A 24,068-nucleotide genomic window follows, 5' to 3' on the forward strand; every position below is an offset into this window, starting at 1 on the left:
TCGTTCCTTTCAGCTCTCCTGGTACGAGAAAGTGAATTGGCTAACAGCAAGTGACCCACATCAACAACAGTAAATAGGCTACTTTAGTAATATGTCATGGATGGACCAAAAATATAGAATCTATTTAAAATGTTTATGCTGAGTATATTATATTGGAATATATATTTTTTCTGGATATGAATTAAACACAGCTACAATTTGGAAAACATTTTTAAACAAAAACACAGCTGAGAACATTTCACACTACAGACCTGGATTAAAAGTGAAGGGTTATCAAAATTGTCAGTAAAACATTTCTCAGTCAAAATAAGTAAAATATAGGGAAAGTGTCATTGAATGACATGTGTGGCACCCAGCTCTATGTTTGGCTCCCCAAGGTCAGTGCTTGTGCCTATTCCAGAACACTCTGCTGTTACTGCTGAGGTTCCTGACAAAGAATTGCTTTCAATAATGATCAATTTTTAAACAACATGCCACATGCCACAATTTTAAAATATAAAATGTTAAAATATACCCCCCAACACCACCATCAGTAGGCTAATGGGGCAAAAGAACCTGTTATTTCACAGTTTGTGACCCTGCCAACAATCAGCCAGATCAGAGGCAAGAGTATGGGCAAAATTGATGTGTTTTTTCTTTTTTCTTTTAAAATCTGGAAATATCGTAACCGGCCAGCCTCCCCTGTTTGAAAGACTACCAGCCGCCACTGGTGTATAGAGACCCATTTCCAGCAACTCTCACTCCAGTGTTCTAATGGTACAATGTGTTTGCTCATTGCCTCAGAAGGCTAATGGATGATTAGAAAACCCTTGTACAATCATGTTAGCACAGCTGAAAACAGTTGAGCTCTTTAGAGAAGCTATAAAACTGACCTTCCTTTGAGCAGATTGAGTTTCTGGAGCATCACATTTGTGGGGTCGATTAAATGCTCAAAATGGCCAGAAAAATGTCTTGACTATATTTTCTATTCGTTTTACAACTTATGGTGGTAAATAAAAGTGTGACTTTTCATGGAAAACACAAAATTGTCTGGGTGACCCCAAACTTTTGAACGGTAGTGTACTATTCTTTATTTTTGACAGATGGTCCACATCATCTAAAACTAATATTAAACATTTTTTTTAACAAATTGTTATTTCACAAAGAAAAACATACTTGTTGATGATGTGAAACTTTCAGCTAGGAAATGTTTCTTCAAAAAGTTATGGAAGGAGTCTCCGGTGTTAGAACTTTAAAACAGTAATAGATTATATGGGCACAAGTGTTTTACTGGGAAATACGCCACTCATATTTTTCATATAAGCTACATGGAGAACCAAAACCATGACATAAACCTCAATGTGTCAATTGTGAGGAAATTGATGAATTGTTTTGATAAATTTGGGTACTTTTTGTTTGTGAATGTGTCTATATAATAAAAAGAAAATCACATGTTGGCTTGAAGATATGAAGTTTATCTTCTCGTGTTGAAAAACTCGTATTTTTCATATGAAATACATTGCGGATCTGAGTGACATATTTAAATAATATTGGCTGGATTTTTTTCATGGTATATCAGATATATTCCATTCAGCTAGCATGATAGTGAATGAGTTGAAGACAAGTAGCTGAATGGAATCTGATAGACCACGAAAGAAAGCCAGCCAATATTATTATTATTATTATTATTATACATTCCTTTTGCGTGTTCAACGCAGATTTCTCTTTCAAAATTCTCTCAAAATCTTCCATATTTAACAAAGCAAACCTGGCTGCCATGTTTGTTTACAAATTGCACAGAGAAGTTTTACATCTCCGATGTGTCTCTTTTCCAGTTTTTCAATATCCATTGGTATGTTTTTCTTTTGTAAATATGCATGAAGAATATCTAATGAAGTTTTGGTAGCCTTTCGGGTGTTTGACGCATCTTTCTCTTTCCCGGTGAACAAAGAAATGCTTCTGTGCATGCGCAGCAGAAAGCTCTCATTGGATATTCACATCAGCTCCGACGTGTGACATTGTGTTGTCTTGACAACCATGCAATATTGTAAACCATATTCAACACTCATTCTCCATTGGGTAGAGTGACGTAGTACACATAGGATAAGCGATATGCTAACAATATTGCATGCTATCAAACCAAATGAATGAAACCTGCTAGAAGGGGCTAGAACACGTTTTTATTCCATCAGAAAAGTGTCCTGTATGTGTAATAATTCCCCGATATTTCACTCCGATGATGTCACTCCCAGTGTTTTCTTGCTGACTGGATATGTGTTGTCAAAATAGCGAACCGGTTCAAAATTAAAATTATTTTGATTAACTTGCGTATTTTTTTTGTGAACGTGTCTGTGTAATATAAAGAACGTTACGTGATGGTGTGAAGATATGAAGTTTATCTTCTCGTGTTGAGTTGAAAATATCTTCATATCTTCATGCAACTGTGTAATCTCTATGTATGTATGTTTTCAGGACAGAGGAGTTTTCGCTTCAGAGTTTTTCTGTAACTGAATACACCCTTTTTGTCTTATTAACTTCAAGAGAGAGAAAATACTGAGACTGTTGAGAGATTGATAACAGGACCTAACATGTCTTGTGGACATTCCATAACATTACATGCGACTATAAATGGATAAAAAAAACCACACATGATATATTTTTCATCAAAAAAAAATAAATAAATAAATAAATAAATAAAATGGTAATCATTGGCAAATCACTGTGGTATAAGAGGAGTAAACCACTAACGGATGTGCTATTATTGGAAATTATTATACATACGGGCCACTTTTTCCATGGAATAAAAACATGTATTCGATTCCCTTCAAGCGGGTTTATTGATGGCATGCAATATTGTTATCATATTGCTTATCCTCCATGTATTCTCCCCAATGCAGAATGAGTGTGCAATATTGTTATAATATTGCACGTTGTCAAAACAACATGAGGTCACACGTGAAGATTCAATGATAAAACTTTTCTGCTGCGCATGCGCACAATCATTTCTTTGTTGGCTGGGAGAGAGAGAAGACGGGGTTAATCCAGTGCTCGGTTTAAGCACTAAATTAATAAACTGAAAACTGAAACTAAAAGACACGCTGAACACCCAAAAGGCTACAAAACTTCATTATATATCCTTCAGGCATATTTGTAAGAGAAAAACATACCATCAGACATCGAAAAACTGGAAAAGAGACACATCAGAGATGTAAAACTTCCGTGCTAGTGAGTGACTCAGACAGTTTGTACACAAACATGGCCGCGAGGTTTGCTTCATTAATAGCTGAAGATTTAAAGAGAAAGATGCACTGAACACCCGGAAGGCTACCAAAACTTCACTGGATATTCTTCACGCATATTTACAAGAGAAAAACATACCAACGGACATCGAAAAACTGGAAAAGAGAGTAACAATGGAAATATTGTCAAAGTTCTACTTGGAGGTGAGGAAAAGTAATGGAGACTTTTACAAGAGGACTTCACTCATGGACTTCACTCAACAAAGCCCTTTTGTTTTGAACAACTGCAATGTAACAATTAACTCTGACCAAAAGTAACTTTGAACTTGAACTGTCTACCTGTATATAGCTTGTATATAAGTTGGGTTGTTGTTCAAGCTTTTTGGACTTTTGTACCATTTTTACTGTTAGAACTTTGACTTGGTACATGTACACTGGATTGACAGAACATTGAATTATATTCGATCAGAATCAGCATTCAATATTGGTAAGGTACCCCCGTGTTCTTAACTTTTTGTAAACTCCATAATTGTTCCATTGATTGTGTCTGTATAATAATAATAATAATAATAATAATAATGGCTTTTTTTCATGGTCTATCAGATATATTCCATTCAGCTAGCATGATATTGAACGAGTTGAAGTCGTTCAATATTATTTAACTAATCGACTTTGGGGCAGTAACAGTTACTCTGCTTTGCATTGGGCCATGTCATAACATTCCTTTTTTTTTATATTTTACTATAACAGCGTTATATTCCGGGGCGGCACGGTGGTGTAGTGGTTAGCGCTGTCGCCTCACAGCAAGAAGGTCCGGGTTCGAGCTCCGTGGCCGGCGAGGGCCTTTCTGTGCAGAGTTTGCATGTTCTCCCCGTGTCCGCGTGGGTTTCCTCCGGGTGCTCTGGTTTCCCCCACAGTCCAAAGACATGCAGGTTAGGTTAACTGGTGACTCTAAATTGACCGTAGGTGTGAATGTGAGTGTGAATGGTTGTCTGTGTCTATGTGTCAGCCCTGTGATGACCTGGCGACTTGTCCAGGGTGTACCCCGCCTTTCGCCCGTAGTCAGCTGGGATAGGCTCCAGCTTGCCTGCGACCCTGTAGAACATGATAAAGTGGCTAGAGATAATGAGATGAGATGAGCGTTATATTCCTTACATTTAAAAATAATTTAGTAGAAAGAAATGAAATGCATAATAACATTTTGAAAATGAATGTAGCTTAGTTTGGTACTTCATACACAGTGCTGTAAAGGAGTGAGTTATAATGCAGGTGCATCTAAAAATATGAGCACCCTTCTGTGGTGCACACAAAAAATAAACTAATCTCTCTCTCTCTCTTCATTCCTCTGCTCAAAACCGGTGTCATTTTCTGGTATCCTTGGCTTATAACACTTCTTTTCATCCTGCATGGTGATACTTTCCACTGTAAGGCACGAACACTCATGTATCTTTAGTGGATGATACTATGTGAGATATCACACTGACAGCCATAAGCTCTCCACGGACTTCCTGTCACTGCACTTCCTGCCAACAGCTGTGAAGCTAAATGTGCGTCCTTGCACCAGAATCATGTGTATACTTTCAGTAAGGAGGGTGAAAGCTCATTCTGGCATGGTGGCTGAGGAATGCAAGGAAGATGACAGGGAACTGAGGTCCTAATTAACCACAGTCATTAACACCTTCTAGTGCCGACTTTTCCACTTTTATAAATATTGGCTGTCAAATTGTTGGTACAAGTGACACAAAAATTGTCAGATTTTATATACTGGGTAATTCCAGTGATAGGGGAGTGACATTTGAAGTCATATTGGTATGCAAAGTGTCTCATCATCTGCACAAGTTTAGCGTCAGGGAGACTGGGTGTGTATCTAGTCATGTGATTTTTGAGAGGGAGAGAGAACACAGACTAGAACTGAAAGCAAGATCATCTTTTACATCCTAAAGAAGATTTTGCAAAATATCTAGTGCACCAGTAGGAAGAAGAAAAAAAAAAACAGCTACAGAGAAATATTTGTATTTTAGTAAGTGATGTATCATAATAGGCCATGTTTCAGAGGAAAAAAAAAAATCTCAGAGGCTGTCTGAAGTTCTCCATAAAGCCTGGAAAGACGTACCAGCCAATTCCCTTCGGAAAGTGCACAGCAGATCATTTATGCACTTTTGAATCTTTTAAATTTGTTGTTTTACAGATTAAGGCTCACTGCATCTGACATTAAGATTTCGTTTACTAACTCTCCGGACTTCAATTGCATTGGGTTTTTTCTTGTTCGCCACTGGGGCTCTTATGACATTTATAAAGTTGGCAAGACTGAAAAAATCCTGTTTGAAGAGCCAAGTATCTTAGTTACAGGCAAAGAAATTAATGTACAATTCAAGCTTGTGACATAAATATGTACTATGCTACATGTGTTAGCATTGCTACAACCCTAACATTTAAATGTTGAGTATGGAAGAGTTACATATGATTCACACATCGTCCCTTTACTGTATTTAAAAACAATATTTACCTAATAATTGTATCCAGTCGCATTTTTAGTAAAAATTGCTTTATAATTCACCGTAGATTCCATGCTAGGCCCACGGCTAACGGCGGACATGTTTGTTGTGGCATTAATGGTGTTTCTTAGCCTTGCACTCACCGTACTTGCGAGTTAGCTTTAGCATTTAGCTCGTGATTTATCTCAGAAAGAGAACACTTTTTAAGTTGGCAGCTTTTATTTAAAGTTGACTTCTTTTTTGAAGTTGACTTTTTAAAATTGACTCCTTTGTTAGTTGAATTTTTGGTATTTTAACTTTTTTGTTAGTTGACTTCTTTTTTATTGACTTTTTAAAATGACTTCTTTTTTAGTTCCTATTTTAGCTGAGATTTTTGTGAGTTGACTTCTTTTTTGTTGACTTCTTTTTTTTTAGTTGCCCCCCCCTCAGTTGACTTTTTCAGTTTACTTATTTTGTTAGTTGAAGTTTTTTTTTAATTGACTTCTTTTTTAGTTGACATTTTAGTTGAGATTTTTGTTAGTTGACTTCTTTTTTTTTGTTGACTTCTTTTTCTTAGTTGAAGAGGGTTTTTTTTAAATTGAATTCTGTTTTTTAGTTGACTTTTTCAGTTGACTTCTTTGTTAGTTGAGTTCTTTTTTGTTGAAATTTTCAGATGACTCCTTTGTTAGTTGAATTCTTTTTTGTTGACTTTTTTGTTAGTTGAGTTCTTTGTTAGTTGAGTTCTTTTTTGTTGAAATTTTCAGTTGACTTCTTTGTTAGTTGAATTCTTTTTTGTTGACTTTTTTTGTTAGTTGAGTTCTTTGTTAGTTGACTTCTTTTTGTTGATTTTTTTCAGTTGACTTCTTTGTTAGTTGAGTTCTTTTTGTAGTTGACCACCAGTAATTTTTCAAACAATAATACATTGTGTACAAAGTATAATCACTTCCCAAGCAATTTCTATTTCTCCACCCTTGATTTGTGCTGATCTTTCACTTTTTACATAATTGTCCCTCATATGCATATGTATGAAAGAAAGGGTGCAATTTTCTTATTACCGCCTGCAAGACATACTGTACATTTAGGCCTGCAAGCCAGTTTCATGAATAATACGTTTTGGAAAACATGTGGCTTGATTGCGCCTGAAAACGGGTGCAAACAATTTATTACATCATGCACAATGATCTCCGGGGATTTAAAACACACAACAGTCTTGAGTTTATACAGAATGGCATGATTGTTTAAAAAAAAAGGTATATCCAGTGAATAGCAGTTTTGTGGTGGAAATGTCTTGTCGATGACAGAGGTCAAAAGAGAATGAACAGGCTAGTTTGAACTGTGAGGACGCCCATGGTAACTCAACCACTCTTTTACAACCATGGTGATCAGAAAAGCTTCTCAGAAAGCATAAAACACAGATCCATGAGGTGTATGGGGTATAACAGCAGGAGACAGAGCAGGTTCCATTTATGTCAGCCAAGAACAGGAATCTGAGGCTACAGTGGGCACAGACTCATTGACACTCATGGAAACTGCCTGGTCTTTTTCCAATCTCAAATATGTTCGTTCAATATGTACCATTCAGGCATACAATGATAAACGAACACATTTAAAAGCAGTTGTTGATGCATTTTGGTGTACTGAACTGATTTTTTTTTACCCCTTCTTTAAAAACTGTAAAGATCACATAGCGTTGTGATTAATTTTTGTGAAAATATAACATAATCCTCTACAACTCATTTTCAACTTCCAAGCAGCCTTACTTTAGCCTCTGTGGCTGGGGAAACATGCTGCTGTGTAGGAGCTTCCGCCATATCTAATGAATAAATGATACCACTTCCTTAAAGATTTAGTCAGAGCAGTTAATTATAGACCAAAGGGTCTATTTAAAAGGGATTTGCCCCCTTTCCTATATGAACCTCTTATACTGCTTTATAAAGAAGTGTCCATGACCAATTAGAGTCATGCATTCAAGAACACTGAGGTATCATTAGGTTTATATTGCTTTCTGTAGCATTAGGTAATAGGCATTCAAAGGAAGCTAGAGAAATACTAGGGATTGGACGAGTTAAAGGAAATGTCATGGTAAAAACCAAACTTGTCTCATTGGTCAAAACTCCCTAAGAGCCAGTGTTTCAGATCATCCCAAAGGTGATCAGTGGGGTTGAGGTCAAGGCTTGGTGCAGGACACTCCAGTTGTTCCAGACCAACTTTGGCAAACCATGTCTTCATGGAGTTTGCTTTGTGCACAGGGGCATTGTCATGCTGGAACAGGTTTGGGCTTCTTAGTTCCAGTGAAGAGAAACTGTAATGCTACAATATACGGGTACAAAGACATCCTGTAGCCAACGTAGCATCAGTAGCCAACGATCAGCAACCGGATTGTGGAGTTTTACTATAATGGGACAATATAGGTGAATTCACAGCAGACCTTCAGCCTTCATGATATTTAAAACTTGCTAAATAATTGTACAGGCTGTAATTCTTTAGGAAAATGCTAGGACTGTTCAAGGAAATGATCACTGAAAACTAACCAGATTCTAGTCACCATATCAATTCTAGGACCGTGTTTCTGTAATGTTTTTATGTGTCTAAAGTGGAATAAACATAGAGAAAATGCGTAATTTATAAGGAACACTTTCGTTCAAGTGGCACAGCCATCATGATGTCAGAGTTGCTTCCCATGGGAGCGCATACATGTTTATCATGCAAGAGAGTGAGTGAGTGATACGCTGTAGTCCATATAGACTATAAAAACACCACTAACTTTTCCCGCATGCAAGAAGCCGAAAGTAAAATACTCTCAGTAACATGGAATCCAGCAGTGATAAGGAAACAATTATCCTAGTTCAGAGTAGCGAAGCCATGGGTTTAAAAGGCTAAAAGGGGTCTCGTCTGGATCCGGCTTCAGCAACTTCTACATCAATCTCGCAACCTCATTTTGACTTTTCACGGTATCCTTACACTCAAAAAAATGATTCTTGGCCCCAGTAAACATGAAGCATTATTTTCAAGTAAATTGTAACTGAAAGTGGTAAAACTGAACGTTTATTTGATATGAATAATTAGGGCATGGTAGAAACGCTTTGAATTAAATGGGACCCTTATATTGAACTTGCCGAATAAAATTACATGGAAAAACTTCATCTAATTGAAATACTTAAAGTCAACGTTTTTGGTACAATTATTTTTTTGAGTGTATAGTGGTGCAGATGAATATGGCAGCGTACACGTATTTTGAACGATACCCTAACTTAGCCACTTTTAAATGTGAAAATAATCAATATCCTTTCAGAATTACTACCTCAACTTAGTGCTACTTTGAATTACATGTCAAAGTGCTTGATTACAAGTAAATTCGTATTTTACAATTCGTTTCATTTAAATTCATTAAAACAACTGCATATTATAGAAGTGCCTACTAATTTTTGCAAAAATGTTTTGACACAGTCAGCCCTGCAATGACCTGGCAACTTGTCCAGGGTGTACCCCGCCTCTCGCCCATAGTCAGCTGGGATAGGCTCCAGTTTGCCTGCGACCCTGTACAGGATAAGTGGCTAGAGATAATGGATGGATGTTTTGGCACAGTAAGCAACTAGAAATCACACAGTAATTGGCTGCTGGTAGATGATGATATCCAAACAAACATGGGGGTCTTTTCAATTGGTCTGAAGCTTTTGTGTGCTTCCATCTTGGGGAAGGTCCACATATGGGTGTGGTGGTCAAACATCCTTAAACTTTTATTCATATAGGTTATCTATCAGGGTGGCACGGTGGTGTAGTGGTTAGCACTGTCGCCTCACAGCAAGAAGGTCCTGGGTTCGAGCCCCGGGGCCGGCGAGGGCTTTTCTGTGTGGAGTTTGCATGTTCTCCCCGTGTCCGCGTGGGTTTCCTCCGGGTGCTCCGGTTTCCCCCACAGTCCAAAGACATGCAGGTTAGGCTAATTGGTGACTCTAAATTGACCGTAGGTGTGAATGTGAGTGTGAATGGTTGTCTGTGTCTATGTGTCAGCCCTGTGATGACCTGGCGACTTGTCCAGGGTGTACCCCGCCTTTCGCCCGTAGTCAGCTGGGATAGGCTCCAGCTTGCCTGCGACCCTGTAGAAGGATAAAGCGGCTAGAGATAATGAGATGAGATGAGATGAGATGAGATGAGATGAGGTTATCTATCAGTGGCATGGTGATGTAGTGGTTAGCACTGTCACCTCACAGCAAGAAGGCTCCAGATTTGAGCCCAGTGGCCGACGGGGGTCTTTCTGCATGGAGTTTGCATGTTGGCTGTGTGGGTTTCCCCCAGGTCTGGTTTCCCCCAAAAACATGCAGTTAGGCTAATTGGCTACTCTAAATTGTCCATGACCAAAAGCAGTGCAGCGGAGGAGTGGCTAGCTGTCTGCACTTACTTAGCCAAGAAACCCTAGGAAAGCGACCCAACCCAGAACACACTGGATGGGTGAAGAAGAAGGTTATCCATCACTATTATTTTAATGCAGGTGGATATAAACTTGTAGGGGGGAAAAACCTTGTAAAAAAAGTTGAATGCAAGAACATTTCATAACACATATTGTACCATGCCCTTCTCCAATTCTGAGGACTAATCTCATGCCTGGAGAATGCAGGGTTGCATCCCAAACTGCATCCTTTCCACTGAATAGCAATTACAGTGATGGACTACGAGATACATACTAGTCTGGCAGAATGGGCTTCGGACACCAAACATGCACCATCATCTATAACTATGTTAACATGATTGCTAAAACAGAATACAAAGTGGGCAGAAGTTTTGATTTCCTTACTCTCACTCTCTTATGAATGTTAACAGATCAGCAGGGCATACTGTAGATAAAATACAGACAATAAAGCAACAGAAGCTGTAACTGACTCAATTTTGAGATTTTAAAAGCAGAAAGTATGGGGCGGAGGGCACACCACCACACCAGCACCTGTTAGGAACTAGATGGCATATGTTAACATGCTCACTAAAACAGATCAGAGAATAAACAGGCACAGGTGTTAACATTATACTCTCCAAGAGCAACCAGCAACCCAGAAACAATGTACTGTATTATGGCATATTTTTTTAGCGATCTGACTCAGTAGTCATGCTAATTTTGTTCCTTTTTTAAACAAGTCGCACTCAGGGCAAAGTTGTACAGAAGTACACAGTGTGTTTTATTTTTCTTTTTATCTGTGATACTGTGAAAGATTTCAATTTCAGAGATCAGCGTAAACTGTTCATCTTTTCAAGGTTCTTTACAAAGAGAAACAAAAAATCCCTGCATGATAGCCAGCATTAACCAGTGAAGGACACCAGAGTTAATAAAACAATAAATATGACTTTGTTGGATTTAATTAGGGTATTTCTAATATATATATATATATATATATATATATATATATATATATATATATGAGTGATTCCACGCTTATGGGTACTGAAATGGGGACATGAACTTATTTTTAAAAATTCACCTAAAACCATTTCTTTTTTTTACCATCAGGTCACAAAAACGTAATCTTTAATGAATGATATGTTAAAAGATAACTTTAATTTTCTGAGATGTAATAAAAACATATTTATATGCCAAAGCCAAGCCTATGAGTTCCAAAATGATGTCTGTTACATTACTTCTGTTACGATTGTCCATCTCGCGTCTGTTACAAATTAATTACAATCTAGCTATATACCATGTTAATCTTATTGAAAGAATGTGTATGTTTATTCTACTACACATGTTTATTAATTATATTTGCTAAAACATCACCTTCCTATGTTTTAAAAAGTAATTCTACATTGTTAAAATTGAGAATATATATGTCCACAACACTTCTGTTACGTTCTGACTTTGGCATATAAATATGTTTTTATTACATCTCAGAAAATTAAAGTTATCTTTTAACATATCATTCATTAAAGATTACATGTTTTGTGACCTGATGGTAAAAAAAGAAATGGTTTTAGGTGAATTTTTAAAAATAAGTTCATGTCCCCATTTCAGTACCCATAAGCGTGGAATTACTCATATATATATATATTTCTTAAACGATGACAAAACCAAACTGCTACTGATCCATTCCAAGTTCTCGCCGTCTGTTTCCGCCATCTCAGAAGTACGATTTGGGGGCTCAGAAATCTCACCAATGTCTGAAGCTCATAATCCTGGTGTATTGTTTGACCACAACTTGTCCTACACAAAACAGATCAACAATTGCTGCAAGCCCTCCTTCATAGCTCTTAGTCAAATTAGCAAGATTCAAAAGTACCTGGATCAGCCATCTGCTGAGAGGTTGGTCCATGCCTTCATTACATCAAGGCTGGATTACTGTAACAGCCTGCTTTACGGTCTGCCCGAGTACAAGCATAAGAAACTCCAACATATCCTAAATTCAGCTGCCAGAATTGTAGCACGAACTCAACATGGTGAAGATGTCACCAGTGTTTTGAAGAGGTTACACTGGCTGCCAATTAATACCCGCATCGAGTATAAGTTACGTATGCTGGTCTACAAATTATTACATGGACTCACACCGACACACTTAGAGGAACTGCTGAACGTATATTCCAACGCTCATGTTCTGAGGTCGAATGGGAAGAAGTTCCTGGCTGCTCCAAGGACCAACACCAAAAGTTACGGTGATAGAGCATTTTCATCAGCTGGACCAAGACTGTGGAATAAGCTCTTATAGTCCCTTGGTAAAGCTGACTCGTATGAAACTTTCAAGACTGGTTGAAAGACATTACTTTTTGAACAATATTATTTATTCTGAAAAATATTTTTTATTGAATATATATATATATATATATATATATATATATATATATATATATATATATATATATATATATATATATATATATGTGTGTGTGTGTGTGTGTGTGTGTGTGTATTTTTGATTTTTATTATTATAACTTTCTTACGATTTGAATATTAATCTTCATTTTGATTAATTTCTTTTTGTAATTTTTAATATGTGTAAAAAACTAATATACATATGCTATTATTATTATTTGTTAGAGCATTGAGACTCTGAAATGCTTTGAAATATTATTATTATCATTCATAAACTGGGGTGTTTCATCTGTAATAGCTAACAACTGGATCAAATGTTCAGCTAGATTCAATTTGCTTTGATTTGACTGGATTTTTTTTTTTAAACAATTTGACCACTGTATACAAGTAACGAAAAAGGATGAGGACAAAAGATTATCTTGACTTGTACGTTGTAACCTGTACATTTGAACACTCAGGATAGGAACGAAGCTCAAAATCCCTGGCTTAGGATTGCCTTATCCATCAGAATGAGCAAAAATACTACCTTTAACCATCAAAAATGATGGTACAATCCAAGTTAAGAAATCATTCCCAAGGGTGACTCATGCTATACAGAATATCTGCATTGATAATAAGATTATCCAAGATTGCAAGAAAGTTATAAGATTTTTTTTCTTGTTCAGAATATACTCAATAAATGTCCTGCTTTGTACTCTTGCTTCTCGTCAAAAACACATCAGCTATTTTCTGTTTCATTTTCCAAACCAGTGAGCGAGTGACCTCGATCTCGGAAAGCATTTAACGGTTCAAAATGCTTTTGTCAAATTGCATCAGTGGCCAACAATCAGCAACCGGGTTATGGAGTTTTGCTTTAACGGGACAATTTAGCTGAATACATGCAAGTGTTATACAAGCCCTTAAAACTTTATGAAGTTTCAAACTTGTAAAGCATTTTTGTTGGGTTGTTTTGCTGGAAAATGGTACAGTACTGGAACAAGAAATTGCATACTAATTGTAGATGGATTACACTTTGTAGATGGCACAGTGGTGTAGTGGTTAGCACTGTCACCTCACAGCAAGAAGGTTCTGGGTTCGAGCCCAGTGGCCGACGGGGGCCTTTCTTTGTGGAGTTTGCATATGGTCTGTGTGGGTTTCCTCCGGGTGCTCCGGTTTCCCCCACAGTCCAAAGACATGCAGGTTAGGCTAATCAGTGGCTCTAAATTGACCGTAGGTGTGAATGTGAGTGTGAATGGTTGTTTGTCTCTGTGTGTCAGCCCTGTGATGACCTGGCGACTTGTCCAGGGTGTACCCCGCCTCTCACCCATAGTCAGCTGGGATAGGCTCCAGCTTGCCTGCGACCCTGCATAGGATAAGCAGTTATGGATAATGGATGGATGGAGTATACTTTGTACTCCAGTAGCACTATTCTTACTAGAAGACGACAACGATATCAAAGCAAACATGGAGGTCTTTTCAGTTGGTCCAAAGCTTTTGCAATTCAACTTTGTATTGCTTTTTCACCAACTCACTTGGTTTGTCCTCCACTGGGGAACTCGACTACAGCTGCAAGTGGCATATTTCCTGTATTTACAGTTTTTTCCCCTCTCAATTTTTCTCAATTTCAGCTATTCCAATATTCCATTCAGATATGAAATGTTCTGGATGAAAAAATTCCAATACACTCTGACTCACTGTGACTGCCCTGAGGAAAAAGGCTTTCTGCCATGAACACGTCTCAATTTTCTGTGCCAATCATCAACTCTGAACCGCTTCATAAAATCTGCAGACTAGTAATGTCCAGAACAGACAGTGCAATTCTTAATGCATTTATTACTGGAGTAAAAAGTCATGTGAAATCCAGGCAAGCATCCTTTCACAATCATAGACGTTAATGCAAACCAACTCATTAAACTCACCACAGAGTTTCTGCAGAGATTTCTCCGAGTAGGTCTCTCGATCGCAGCCTTTCCCAATATGACCAGTCTGTAGCTCAACATTGGTCCTGACCGAAGACACTGTTCCCTCACAAGTCTCCAGGTGCATCTTGGGAAATAGAGGTTTACTACCCATACCTGGTTCATAGTCCACACGTTTACTCCAGCCTAGCGTGAAAGAAAGCACGAGAGACAGAAAGAGAGATATTGCAGTATACTGAGTAGCCAAGATTCTGGTGTGTCAAATAAAAGTGTTATCACAAGCTAATTTGTATTTAATTATCACTCAGCAGGAAGCATGCATGACTAATCACTATATAGAGAGAGATACAGGATATATGTAGTGACAGTCACTATGGCTGTCTTCCATTTAAGAGAAAATTCCCTGTGTAGGCAGCTTTTTGGCCAGCATTTTTTTTTTTGAGGGGGGACAAAAAAACCCATCAGGACATACTATGGCCTTGGTATTATAAACATTCTATCTGGGTGAAAAGCTGTTTTAAGATATGGAATACAGTACCAAGGTTTTGACATTCAAGCTAGCAAATCTCTAACAAACTAAAATTTATATTTACAGCTCAAGAAGACCTATGCTCATTGAGCTGTAAATGTAAATTTTAGTATGCCATCAAATTTACATCATGTAGTGGATTTTTGAACATTGGTCTAGCACAGGTATTACGATATACAGTAATTCTGTAAAATCACACAACCCCTTTCCAAAAAAGTTGGGACACTGTATAAAATTTAAATATTTGCTCAGGAAAAAAAATATATGGTCGTTTTGAATTTAATGCCAGCAAAACATAAAAAAAAAAAAAGTTGTAACAGGGGCAACAAAAGACTGGAAAACACCTGGTGGAATATCTAAAAACTAATTAGGTTAATTGGCAACAGGTCAGTAACATAAGTGGGTATAGAAAGAGCATCCCAAAGAGGTGGAGTCTCCCAGAAGTAAAGATGGGGAGGGGTTCACCAATCTGTATAAGACTGTGTGGGAAAATAGCACAACAATTTAAGAAGAGCATTCTTCAATGTAAAAATGCAAAAAAATTAAAGGATCACATCATCTATGGTATATCATTAAAAGATTCAGAGAGACCGGAGAAATCTCTGTACACAAGGAACAAGGCCAAAAACTAATACTGGATGCCCATATTCCACATTACAAGAAAAGAGTCTGGGTGCTAAACTGGCCTGCCTGTAGTCCAGACCTGTAATACACTGAAAACTTTTGGTGCATTATGAAGCACAAAATACAACAAATGAGACCCTTAACTGTTCAGCAGCTGAAGTTCTATAGCAGGTAAAAATGGGATAACATTTCACTTCCAAAACGAGAGCAATTGGTCTCCTCAGTTCCCAAATGGTTACAGTGTGTTGTTAAAAGTAGAGGTGATGCAGCACAGTGGTAAACATACCCCTGTCCCAACTTTTCTGAAACATGTTGCTGGCATCAAATTCAAAATGAGCATATATTTTTCAAAAAACAAGAACCTTTCTCAGTTTCAGCATTTGATATGCAAGACTTTGTACCATTTTAAATTAAATATAGGGTTTCCATGATTTACAAATCATCACATTCTGTTCTTATTTATATTTTACACAGTGTCCCAATGTTTTTGGAAATGGGGTTGTACACTGTTTGGTATTATATGGTTCAATCTGGCTGTTTGTAACTGAACAATCTCTTAATCAAATTACACAAGCAATAAATCATATAATTGAGTCGAGAAAGAAATTTTAACCATATCATGACCATTTCATTTAAGAAAAACTGATAATGTTTTACCTTGAAATTTCAATTTCAAATACATTAGAACAAACATTACATGTTTCTTACACAGGAACGTTTAGTTTATAAAGCACACTGCACATGTAGCTAGCTAGTACCAGTAATATTTAATGCTAATTTAAATGCTAATGTTAGCCATGACATGATCTTTCAAGTGCACTAAAAACTCTCTAATGTGCCAGAATATTTATATATTGTAAAACCAGCGCGTACAGTCGAGCTGTACTGTACCTGTTTTGGATACTTACTTTTAATAACACTCAGAACATCTATAACTAAAAAAAATATTTACTCTGGCTTACTATATTGAGGGTCCAACTCTGTTATTTTCTGTCAGAGAGTCAGTATAATGTGGATATTCATTAGCTAATATCACCTATGTTGCAGCCATCCTAAGTTTATCCTGGATGACGACTGTCTGGAAGACAGATCGTTATATAACCAAGTTTACTTGTACACTTGCAGATACTTTTTAAATGCTTCAAATAGGGAAGCAATAGCCTAATGATTAGAGAAGTAGCTTTGGGACTAAAAGGTTGTCAGTTCAATTCCTTAGACCAGCAGGAATAACTGAAATGCCCTTAAGCAAAGCAGCTGACCCCCAACTGCTCCCGAGGCTGCTCTGGGTGTGTTGTACGTCACATAATGTAAAATAATTTCAAATACAAGAAAAAATAAATCAACTATTCACCAGTGATGAATTTTATCTGGTTATCTTAAAAAAACAAACAAACAAACAAACAAAAAATCCAGGTAAAACCTTATTTTGTTCCCTGGATTCCATATACTGTACATTCCATGACAATCTATGGTACTGCATTGACTACTTTTCACATCAAAACACAGCTCAATGCAAAAAAGTCCATGTATAATTCGTAATACAATACCAAATGTTATAAGCAATAAAAAACAAAACTTTTTCATTAGACAATTATCATGGTGGGAACATTTGCTATCGTCACAAGCCTACTCACTAGTACGTGTCATTACCACCCTTGCGTTGTTGTGCGCAGCCAATTTAATGGGTGATTTACTTGAATCTAAAATGTGCATGCATTAACTCAAGTTCACATTGATTATTCATATGGAAAGCACACAACAAACTTAATTTGAGTTTTCTTGTCAGCAACAGCATTCAATATTAGACTTATTCATCTCACACAGTCTATCTGTTTCAGAAGTTTGTGTATGTGTGTTGAATGTGAAATGTATTTATCACGTACCGTTTGGAAATTATGCAATGCTGAAAGCTCCATGATTAATTTAATTTCCTGTTTCTGATTTGTTCCAGGTTATAGTTTTCATTCACATAGTTTAACTGGTCTCAAAATTATTATAAATGTATAAGTATATAGAAATGCTAGCTACATATTCAACTGCCGATATATGACTGTTAGATAACCCTCAGGGGCAGTGTGGAATACCTTTATGTCTCTTTCTGCACGTGTGCATGAGTTTTGGTATCTTCCAATAAAATCCAGTAAAGGTATATAACATGTCTATTCATACAGTGTCTTGCAAAAATATTCATCCCCCTTGGTGTTTGTCCTGTTTCGTCGCATTACAAGCTGGAGTTAAAATGGATTTTTGGGGGGTTAGCATCATTTGATTTACACAACATGTCGACCACTTTAAAGGTGAAAACTGTTTTATTTATTGTGACACAAACAATAATTAAGATGAAAAAACAGAAATCTGGATTATGCGTAGGTATTCAGCCCCCCCCCCAAAAAAAAGTCAATACTTTGTAGAGCCACCTTTTGCTGCAATTACAGCTGCACGTCTCTTGGGGTATGTCTCTATTAGCTTAGCACATCTAGCCACTGGGATTTTTGCCCATTCCTCAAGGCAAAACTGCTCCAACTCCTTCTAGTTAGATGGGTTGCGTTGGTGTACAGCAATCTTCAAGTTATGCCACAGAGTCTCAATTGGACTGAGGTCTGGGCTTTGACTAGGCCATTCCAAGACATTTAAATGTTTCCCTTTAAACCACTCCAATGTAGCTTTAGCAGTACATTTAGGGTCATTGTCCTGCTGGAATGTGAAACTTCATCCCAGTCTCAAACCTCTGGCTGACTCAAACAGGATTTCCTCCAGAATTGCCCTGTATTTAGTGCCATCCATCTTTCCTTCACTTCTGACCTGCTTTCCTGTCCCTGCAGATGAAAAATATCCCCACAGCATGATGTTGCCACCACCATGCTTCACTGTAGGAATGGTGTTCTCAGGGTGTTGGGTTTGCACCACACATAGCATTTCCCATGATAGCAAAAAAGTTCAGTTTTAGTCTCATTTGACCAGATAATCTTCTTCCATGTGTTTGGGGAGTCTGCCACATGCTGTTGGGCAAACTCCAAATGTGTTTTCTTAAGCAACAACTTTTTTTCTGGACACTTTTCCATAAAGCCCCACTCTATGGAGTGTATGGCTTAAAGTGGCCCTATGGACAGATACTCACATCTCCGCTGTGGATCTTTGCAGCTCCTTCAGTGTTATCTTTGGTGTCTTTGTTGCATCTCTGATTAATGCCCTCCTTGCCCGGTCTGTAAGTTTTGGTGGGCAGCCTTCTCTTGTCAGGTTTGTAGTGGTGCCATATTCTTTCCATTTTGCTATAATGGATTTAATGATGCTCCCTGGGATATTCAAAGTTTGGGATATTTTTTTTTATAACCCAACCCTGATCTATACTTCTCCACAACTTTGTCTCTGACCTGTTTGGAGGCTCCTTGGTTGCTTGCTTAGTGGTGTTGCAAAGTCAGGGTCCTTCCAGAATAGGTTGATTTATACAGACATCATGTGACAGATCATGTGACACTTTGATTGCACACAGGTGGATCTTAATCAACTAATTATGTGACTTATGAAGTGAATTGGTTGGACCAGCTCTTATTTAGGGGTTTAATATGAAAGGGGGTGAATACCAATGCACACTCCAGATTTCTGGGGGGGGGGGGTTCCATCTTAATTATTGTTTGTATCACAATAAAAATAAAATAAAATTAAAAAAAATGCATCTTTAATGTAGTAGGCATGTTGTGTAAATCAAATGGTGCTAAGCCTCCAAAAATCCATTTTAATCCCAGCTTGTAATACGACAAAACAGGACAAACACCAAGGGGATCGATACTTTTGCAAGACACTGTACATCCATTATCTATACCACTTATCAATCATGGTCACAGGGAAGCTGCAGCCAATCCCAGCTGACTTCAGGCAAGAGGAGGGTACACCCTGATTCAGATCATATGTCCTTCGGCAGAAAACTCACACTACTAGGGTAGTCCAGGTAGACGTGCGTCCCTCCCTTCAGAAAAAGTACTAATCACCCACAATGCTGTGGTCTACTTAGATAGTGGCCACAAACACCTTTAAGAGAGATGAGGATTTGTCTCTGTTTCACAGCATCCTAGGGAACAAACAATGCACCAGGTCCAGCCAGGAATGTGAACAACAGTCACAGAATAGTGTTCCCCTTAAGGACATACAATGCCTTTACACTAGGCATTTGGGTATACTAGTATACTCAAAGTGTACTTCTTGCATTCAGAGGTAACTCACTGCTGGATTTCAGACCCCAGTTGGAGATTAAATCTGGGACAGAAGATCAATTCAGGGAGGAAACTGCCTGCATGTTCCAACTTGCAAAATCAGTAACGTGAACTCAGGTCTTGCTGGCCATCTTGGTGACACATTGGACTCTGTAGCCTAGTTGCTGAATTCTGCACACAGTGTGATAATAAGTGATAGAAGACAGGAAGGGTATCTTGTCCCAGTGGACTGTCTGGCCCTGCCATTGGAAGCCACAATCAGCATTGCATTGACTTGGCATACAATGCCTAGCCAAACCTTTTTACTAGATATGGGCCATCATCTTGGGGTGCAGATGCCACAACTTTGGATGTCTGTGCTGACTGGACTGTGCATCTGCAGCAACACTCAGATGTGTAGTCTCAGAAAATCATTGCTCTCAACAAGGCCAGTTGTTAGTGGGCTACCAGAGAAGATTCTGTTCAAGGCAGAGAGAACTGGTCAAATTTGTGCCAACAGATTGCCAGTGCATATAACCTTATGCAATAATGTAAGTTTTTTTTTTTTTTTTTCTTCCAAGGAGTTATCAGTGTAGCTGCAACAACAAGGCATAATCTGGCCATAGTTCATCATGATACACTGAGAGAGCACCATTCTCCTACACTTGAAATGCCTCATGCCTAGCCAGGTAGTTTGCAGAAAATGTGGCAGAAGTGAAGGAGAAAAACACTGAGGCAGGAATCATCATTGCAGGAGAAAATGATCAGTAATGCTGCTCACTGTGAGGTGAATAGGGGAGCATACTCAGCAATAAACAGTGTTTATGTAGTGTGTTAAAAGATGCTTAGACACAAGCCAGCTGTGGAGGGGTGTATGGGGTCTGAGTAAGAAAAGAGTGAGAGGACACAATCTTCCAGATTTGGAAGACAGGACACCTGTACCTCCGACCATCATCATAAACTGCTAAGTGGATAGTTCCATGTATGAACCAAGAAGAAGAAAGAGAAAGATGACCGTTTTTGAGATAATGCAAGGTTTAGATTACAGAAATATATAAAAGATAAGTTCTTACCATCAAATACTTTCATTCCATATTTTGTTGGGGTTTTTTTTGTATTTTTTGGAGTTTTGTTTTGGAGTAGAGTTTTTATTTCATCCTCGGTTGGTTCAGCAACATGTGCCGCCATTTTGTTTTTCTCTACTCACGGTATATAAGCTGATAGCTGAGTAGTAGAATAGAATGCCTTTATTGTCACTGCGCAAATGTACAACGGAATTTAGTTCGTCATAATAGAGCAAAGCTGCTGGTACGTGTGTGCCGCCACTCTTGGGTACTTCAGCCCAAGGCCGTCCTATGTTAACCTAATTGCATGTCTTTGGACTGTGGGGGAAACTGGAGCAAACCAACGCAGACATTGGGAGAACATGCAAACTGCACACAGAAACGCCCCCGTTGGCCACTGGGCTCGAACAACAGACCCTTCTTGCTGTGAGGTGACAGTGCTAATCACTTACACCACCGTGCTGCCACATAGTAGCCAATCAGAGTGTGCGATTGCTCATATCCAGTAGAAAAAAAAAAATATATATATATATATATATATATATATATATATATATATATACACACACACACACATATACAGGGTAGATAGATAGATAGATAGATAGATAGATAGATAGATAGATAGATAGATAGATAGATAGATAGATAGATAGATAGATAGAGCAAGCGAGCTATGGTGAACAATAGCGACAAGAGGTATGATTATGTCATGAACTATCATAGGCAACAAAGCACTATAATAGTAAACCAAAAGGGCGAATCAATGGTTCACAGCAGCCAAGAAGTTCTCCCTATGAGGTCAGAGTACGGAAAACAAATAGTGATGAACACAAGTTTTGAAAGACTGAAAGCTATCGTCACTAATCTCTCCAACTATGCTGACTGGGAGTCTATTCCAGATATGGACTGCAGTGTGGATGAAGGTCCTGGCTGTGGAGTAGGTTCTTGAGACTTATTTACTGATTTAAAGACCCCCCCCCCCCACAACTCCCACTCACCCAAACCATCTGAAATTTGGTTATGTAGTTTAAACTGTCGTCTAAATTGTAAGGGAAGCTTATAGGTATTGTCTCAGTATAGACCCTTTTCAGTCACGTGACCTTCGTAAACGCGACCGCCATTTTGGACATGTAGTGGACTTTGGCTCGAATCGGTTTGAATGCGAGGAAGGCGACAAACATAAAAGAAAAAGGAGCGAGATGCAGAAAACTGTATTTACTAGTTTACTGTAATTATGATCTGGCAGCTACTTACACTGGATCCAGTGTAAATAGCTGCCGGAGCTGCCGGCCGCGAGCTAGCGCGCGCTCTCCCTCCCCGGCCGGCCGCGAGCTAGCGCGCGCTCGCTCTCCCCGGCCGGCTGCGAGTTAGCGCGCGCACGCTCCGGAACCTTGGACGTTGGCTCCGGCAGCTATTTACACTGGATCCGGTGTAAATAGCTGCCAGATCATAATTACAGTAAACTAGAATGGAATGTTAACAGCAATGTAATGCCTTTTCTGGCTAATTTTATTCGTCTTACCTCCAACAAAGTGGTCACTACACAAGCGTTGGTATGCCGCTATCCATCTTCTCCGTCGGTCAGCATCTACTGGGATCCGATAAAATGATAACCCTTGCCTTGTTTGTTGATGGTTACTACATCCAGGTGCACAACAATATAGTGGCATGATGGAAGTCTTGCTGAAAATAAACACTTTCTTTGCTGCCGTTCCTCAATGTTGGCTGTGGTAAACTACTGGTAGTACATGTCCAAAATGGCGGCCGCGTTTGTCGTGACGTCATGTGAAAAGGGTCCATATCCTTGTGAAGATTACATGCATGCTTCAAAGGCAGGAATACACACATTGATTCAATAATACACAATTTCTGCATAATCACTTTCAAAAAAATTGCACAATGAGTGTGAAGTAAATTCATCTCATCTCATCTCATTATCTCTAGCCGCTTTATCCTTCTATAGGGTTGCAGGCAAGCTGGAGCCTATCCCAGCTGACTACGGGTGAAAGGCGGGGTACACCCTGGACAAGTCGCCAGGTCATCACAGGGCTGACACATAGACACAGACAACCATTCACACTCACATTCACACCTACGGTCAATTTAGAGTCACCAGTTAACCTAACCTGCATGTCTTTGGACTGTGGGGGAAACCGGAGCACCCGGAGGAAACCCACGCGGACACGGGGAGAACATGCAAACTCCACACAGAAAGGCCCTCGCCGGCCCCGGGGCTCGAACCCAGGACCTTCTTATTGTGAGGCGACAGCGCTAACCACTACACCACCGTGCCGCCGTGAAGTAAATTGAATATGCTAATCTTATGTGAAATATAGTTTCATCTAAATTACAATTGATGCCTTTTTTGTGCTTATTGACTGCATGGAACGAATCCTGTGCATTGAGGAAGAAAGTGATTTGACTTCACAATTGATTACGCTACAATTTCTTTGATCTGTGACATCGTTCTCTTCATTTTAATAGATAATGGTGTCATGTGTCAAAACTTATGACGCATGTGTAATACTGGTTCTATTCAACTATTTGTAGTGACTGTGATGCACTGTCGCTCCTTTTCCGAACTGGAAGTTCATTTACTCAAGCTTGTGAGTAAATCAGGCTTCACTGACTTGTTAGCAGCATTAGCCTTGGAGATGCTGTGAAAGACTAATACACTTATGGAAGAAAAAAGGCATTAAAGTGAAAGAAAGTATCACAGAATGTTGGGTGATATAAGCATCTGTAATTCATTATCAAGCGTGCACACACACATACACTCTCGGTACATACACCTTCACTGGGAAAATGTCAGACACAGCTTTAACACACCATCTGAGGTTTTTTAAATTCATCCTAATATATATATATATATATATATATATATATATATATATATGCACAGTATTCATGAGCTGTTAGTCTGTATAGTCTGAATGTGTGCATGCATGAATTTCTCTGTGTGTATGTTGGAAATGATCAATGCTAAGTATGCGACTGCATTTGAATAAGGCAGGAACAGCATTCACATGGTTTACAATTATGGTAATGCTTATGGTTCTCATGAGAGGGCAGTGATCATTCAGCAGGGATCCATTATCTGTAGCCGATTTATCCTGTCCTACAGGGTTGCAGGCAAGCTGGAGCCTATCCCAGCTGACTACGGGCGAAAGGCGGGGTACACCCTGGACAAGTCGCCAGGTCATCACAGGGCTGACACATAGACACAGGCAACCATTCACACTCACATTCACACCTACGGTCAATTTAGAGTCACCAGTTAACCTAAC

At 38.6% G+C, this 24,068-nt stretch overlaps 1 protein-coding gene across 1 annotated transcript in view; it reads right to left on the reverse strand.

Annotated features, from left to right (window-relative positions):
* clstn2b (calsyntenin 2b) overlaps positions 1–24,068 on the reverse strand; it is a gene marked incomplete at its 5' end in the record, with an annotated part of 375,601 nt that overhangs the window by 181,228 nt on the left and 170,305 nt on the right. The window contains one exon of the mRNA XM_060897678.1: positions 14,375–14,560. Coding sequence (XP_060753661.1) covers positions 14,375–14,560 — 186 coding nt within the window. The remainder of the gene's footprint in view (positions 1–14,374; positions 14,561–24,068) is intronic.

Source organism: Neoarius graeffei, chromosome 17, assembly GCF_027579695.1.
Source record: "Neoarius graeffei isolate fNeoGra1 chromosome 17, fNeoGra1.pri, whole genome shotgun sequence".
NCBI lineage: Eukaryota > Metazoa > Chordata > Actinopteri > Siluriformes > Ariidae > Neoarius > Neoarius graeffei.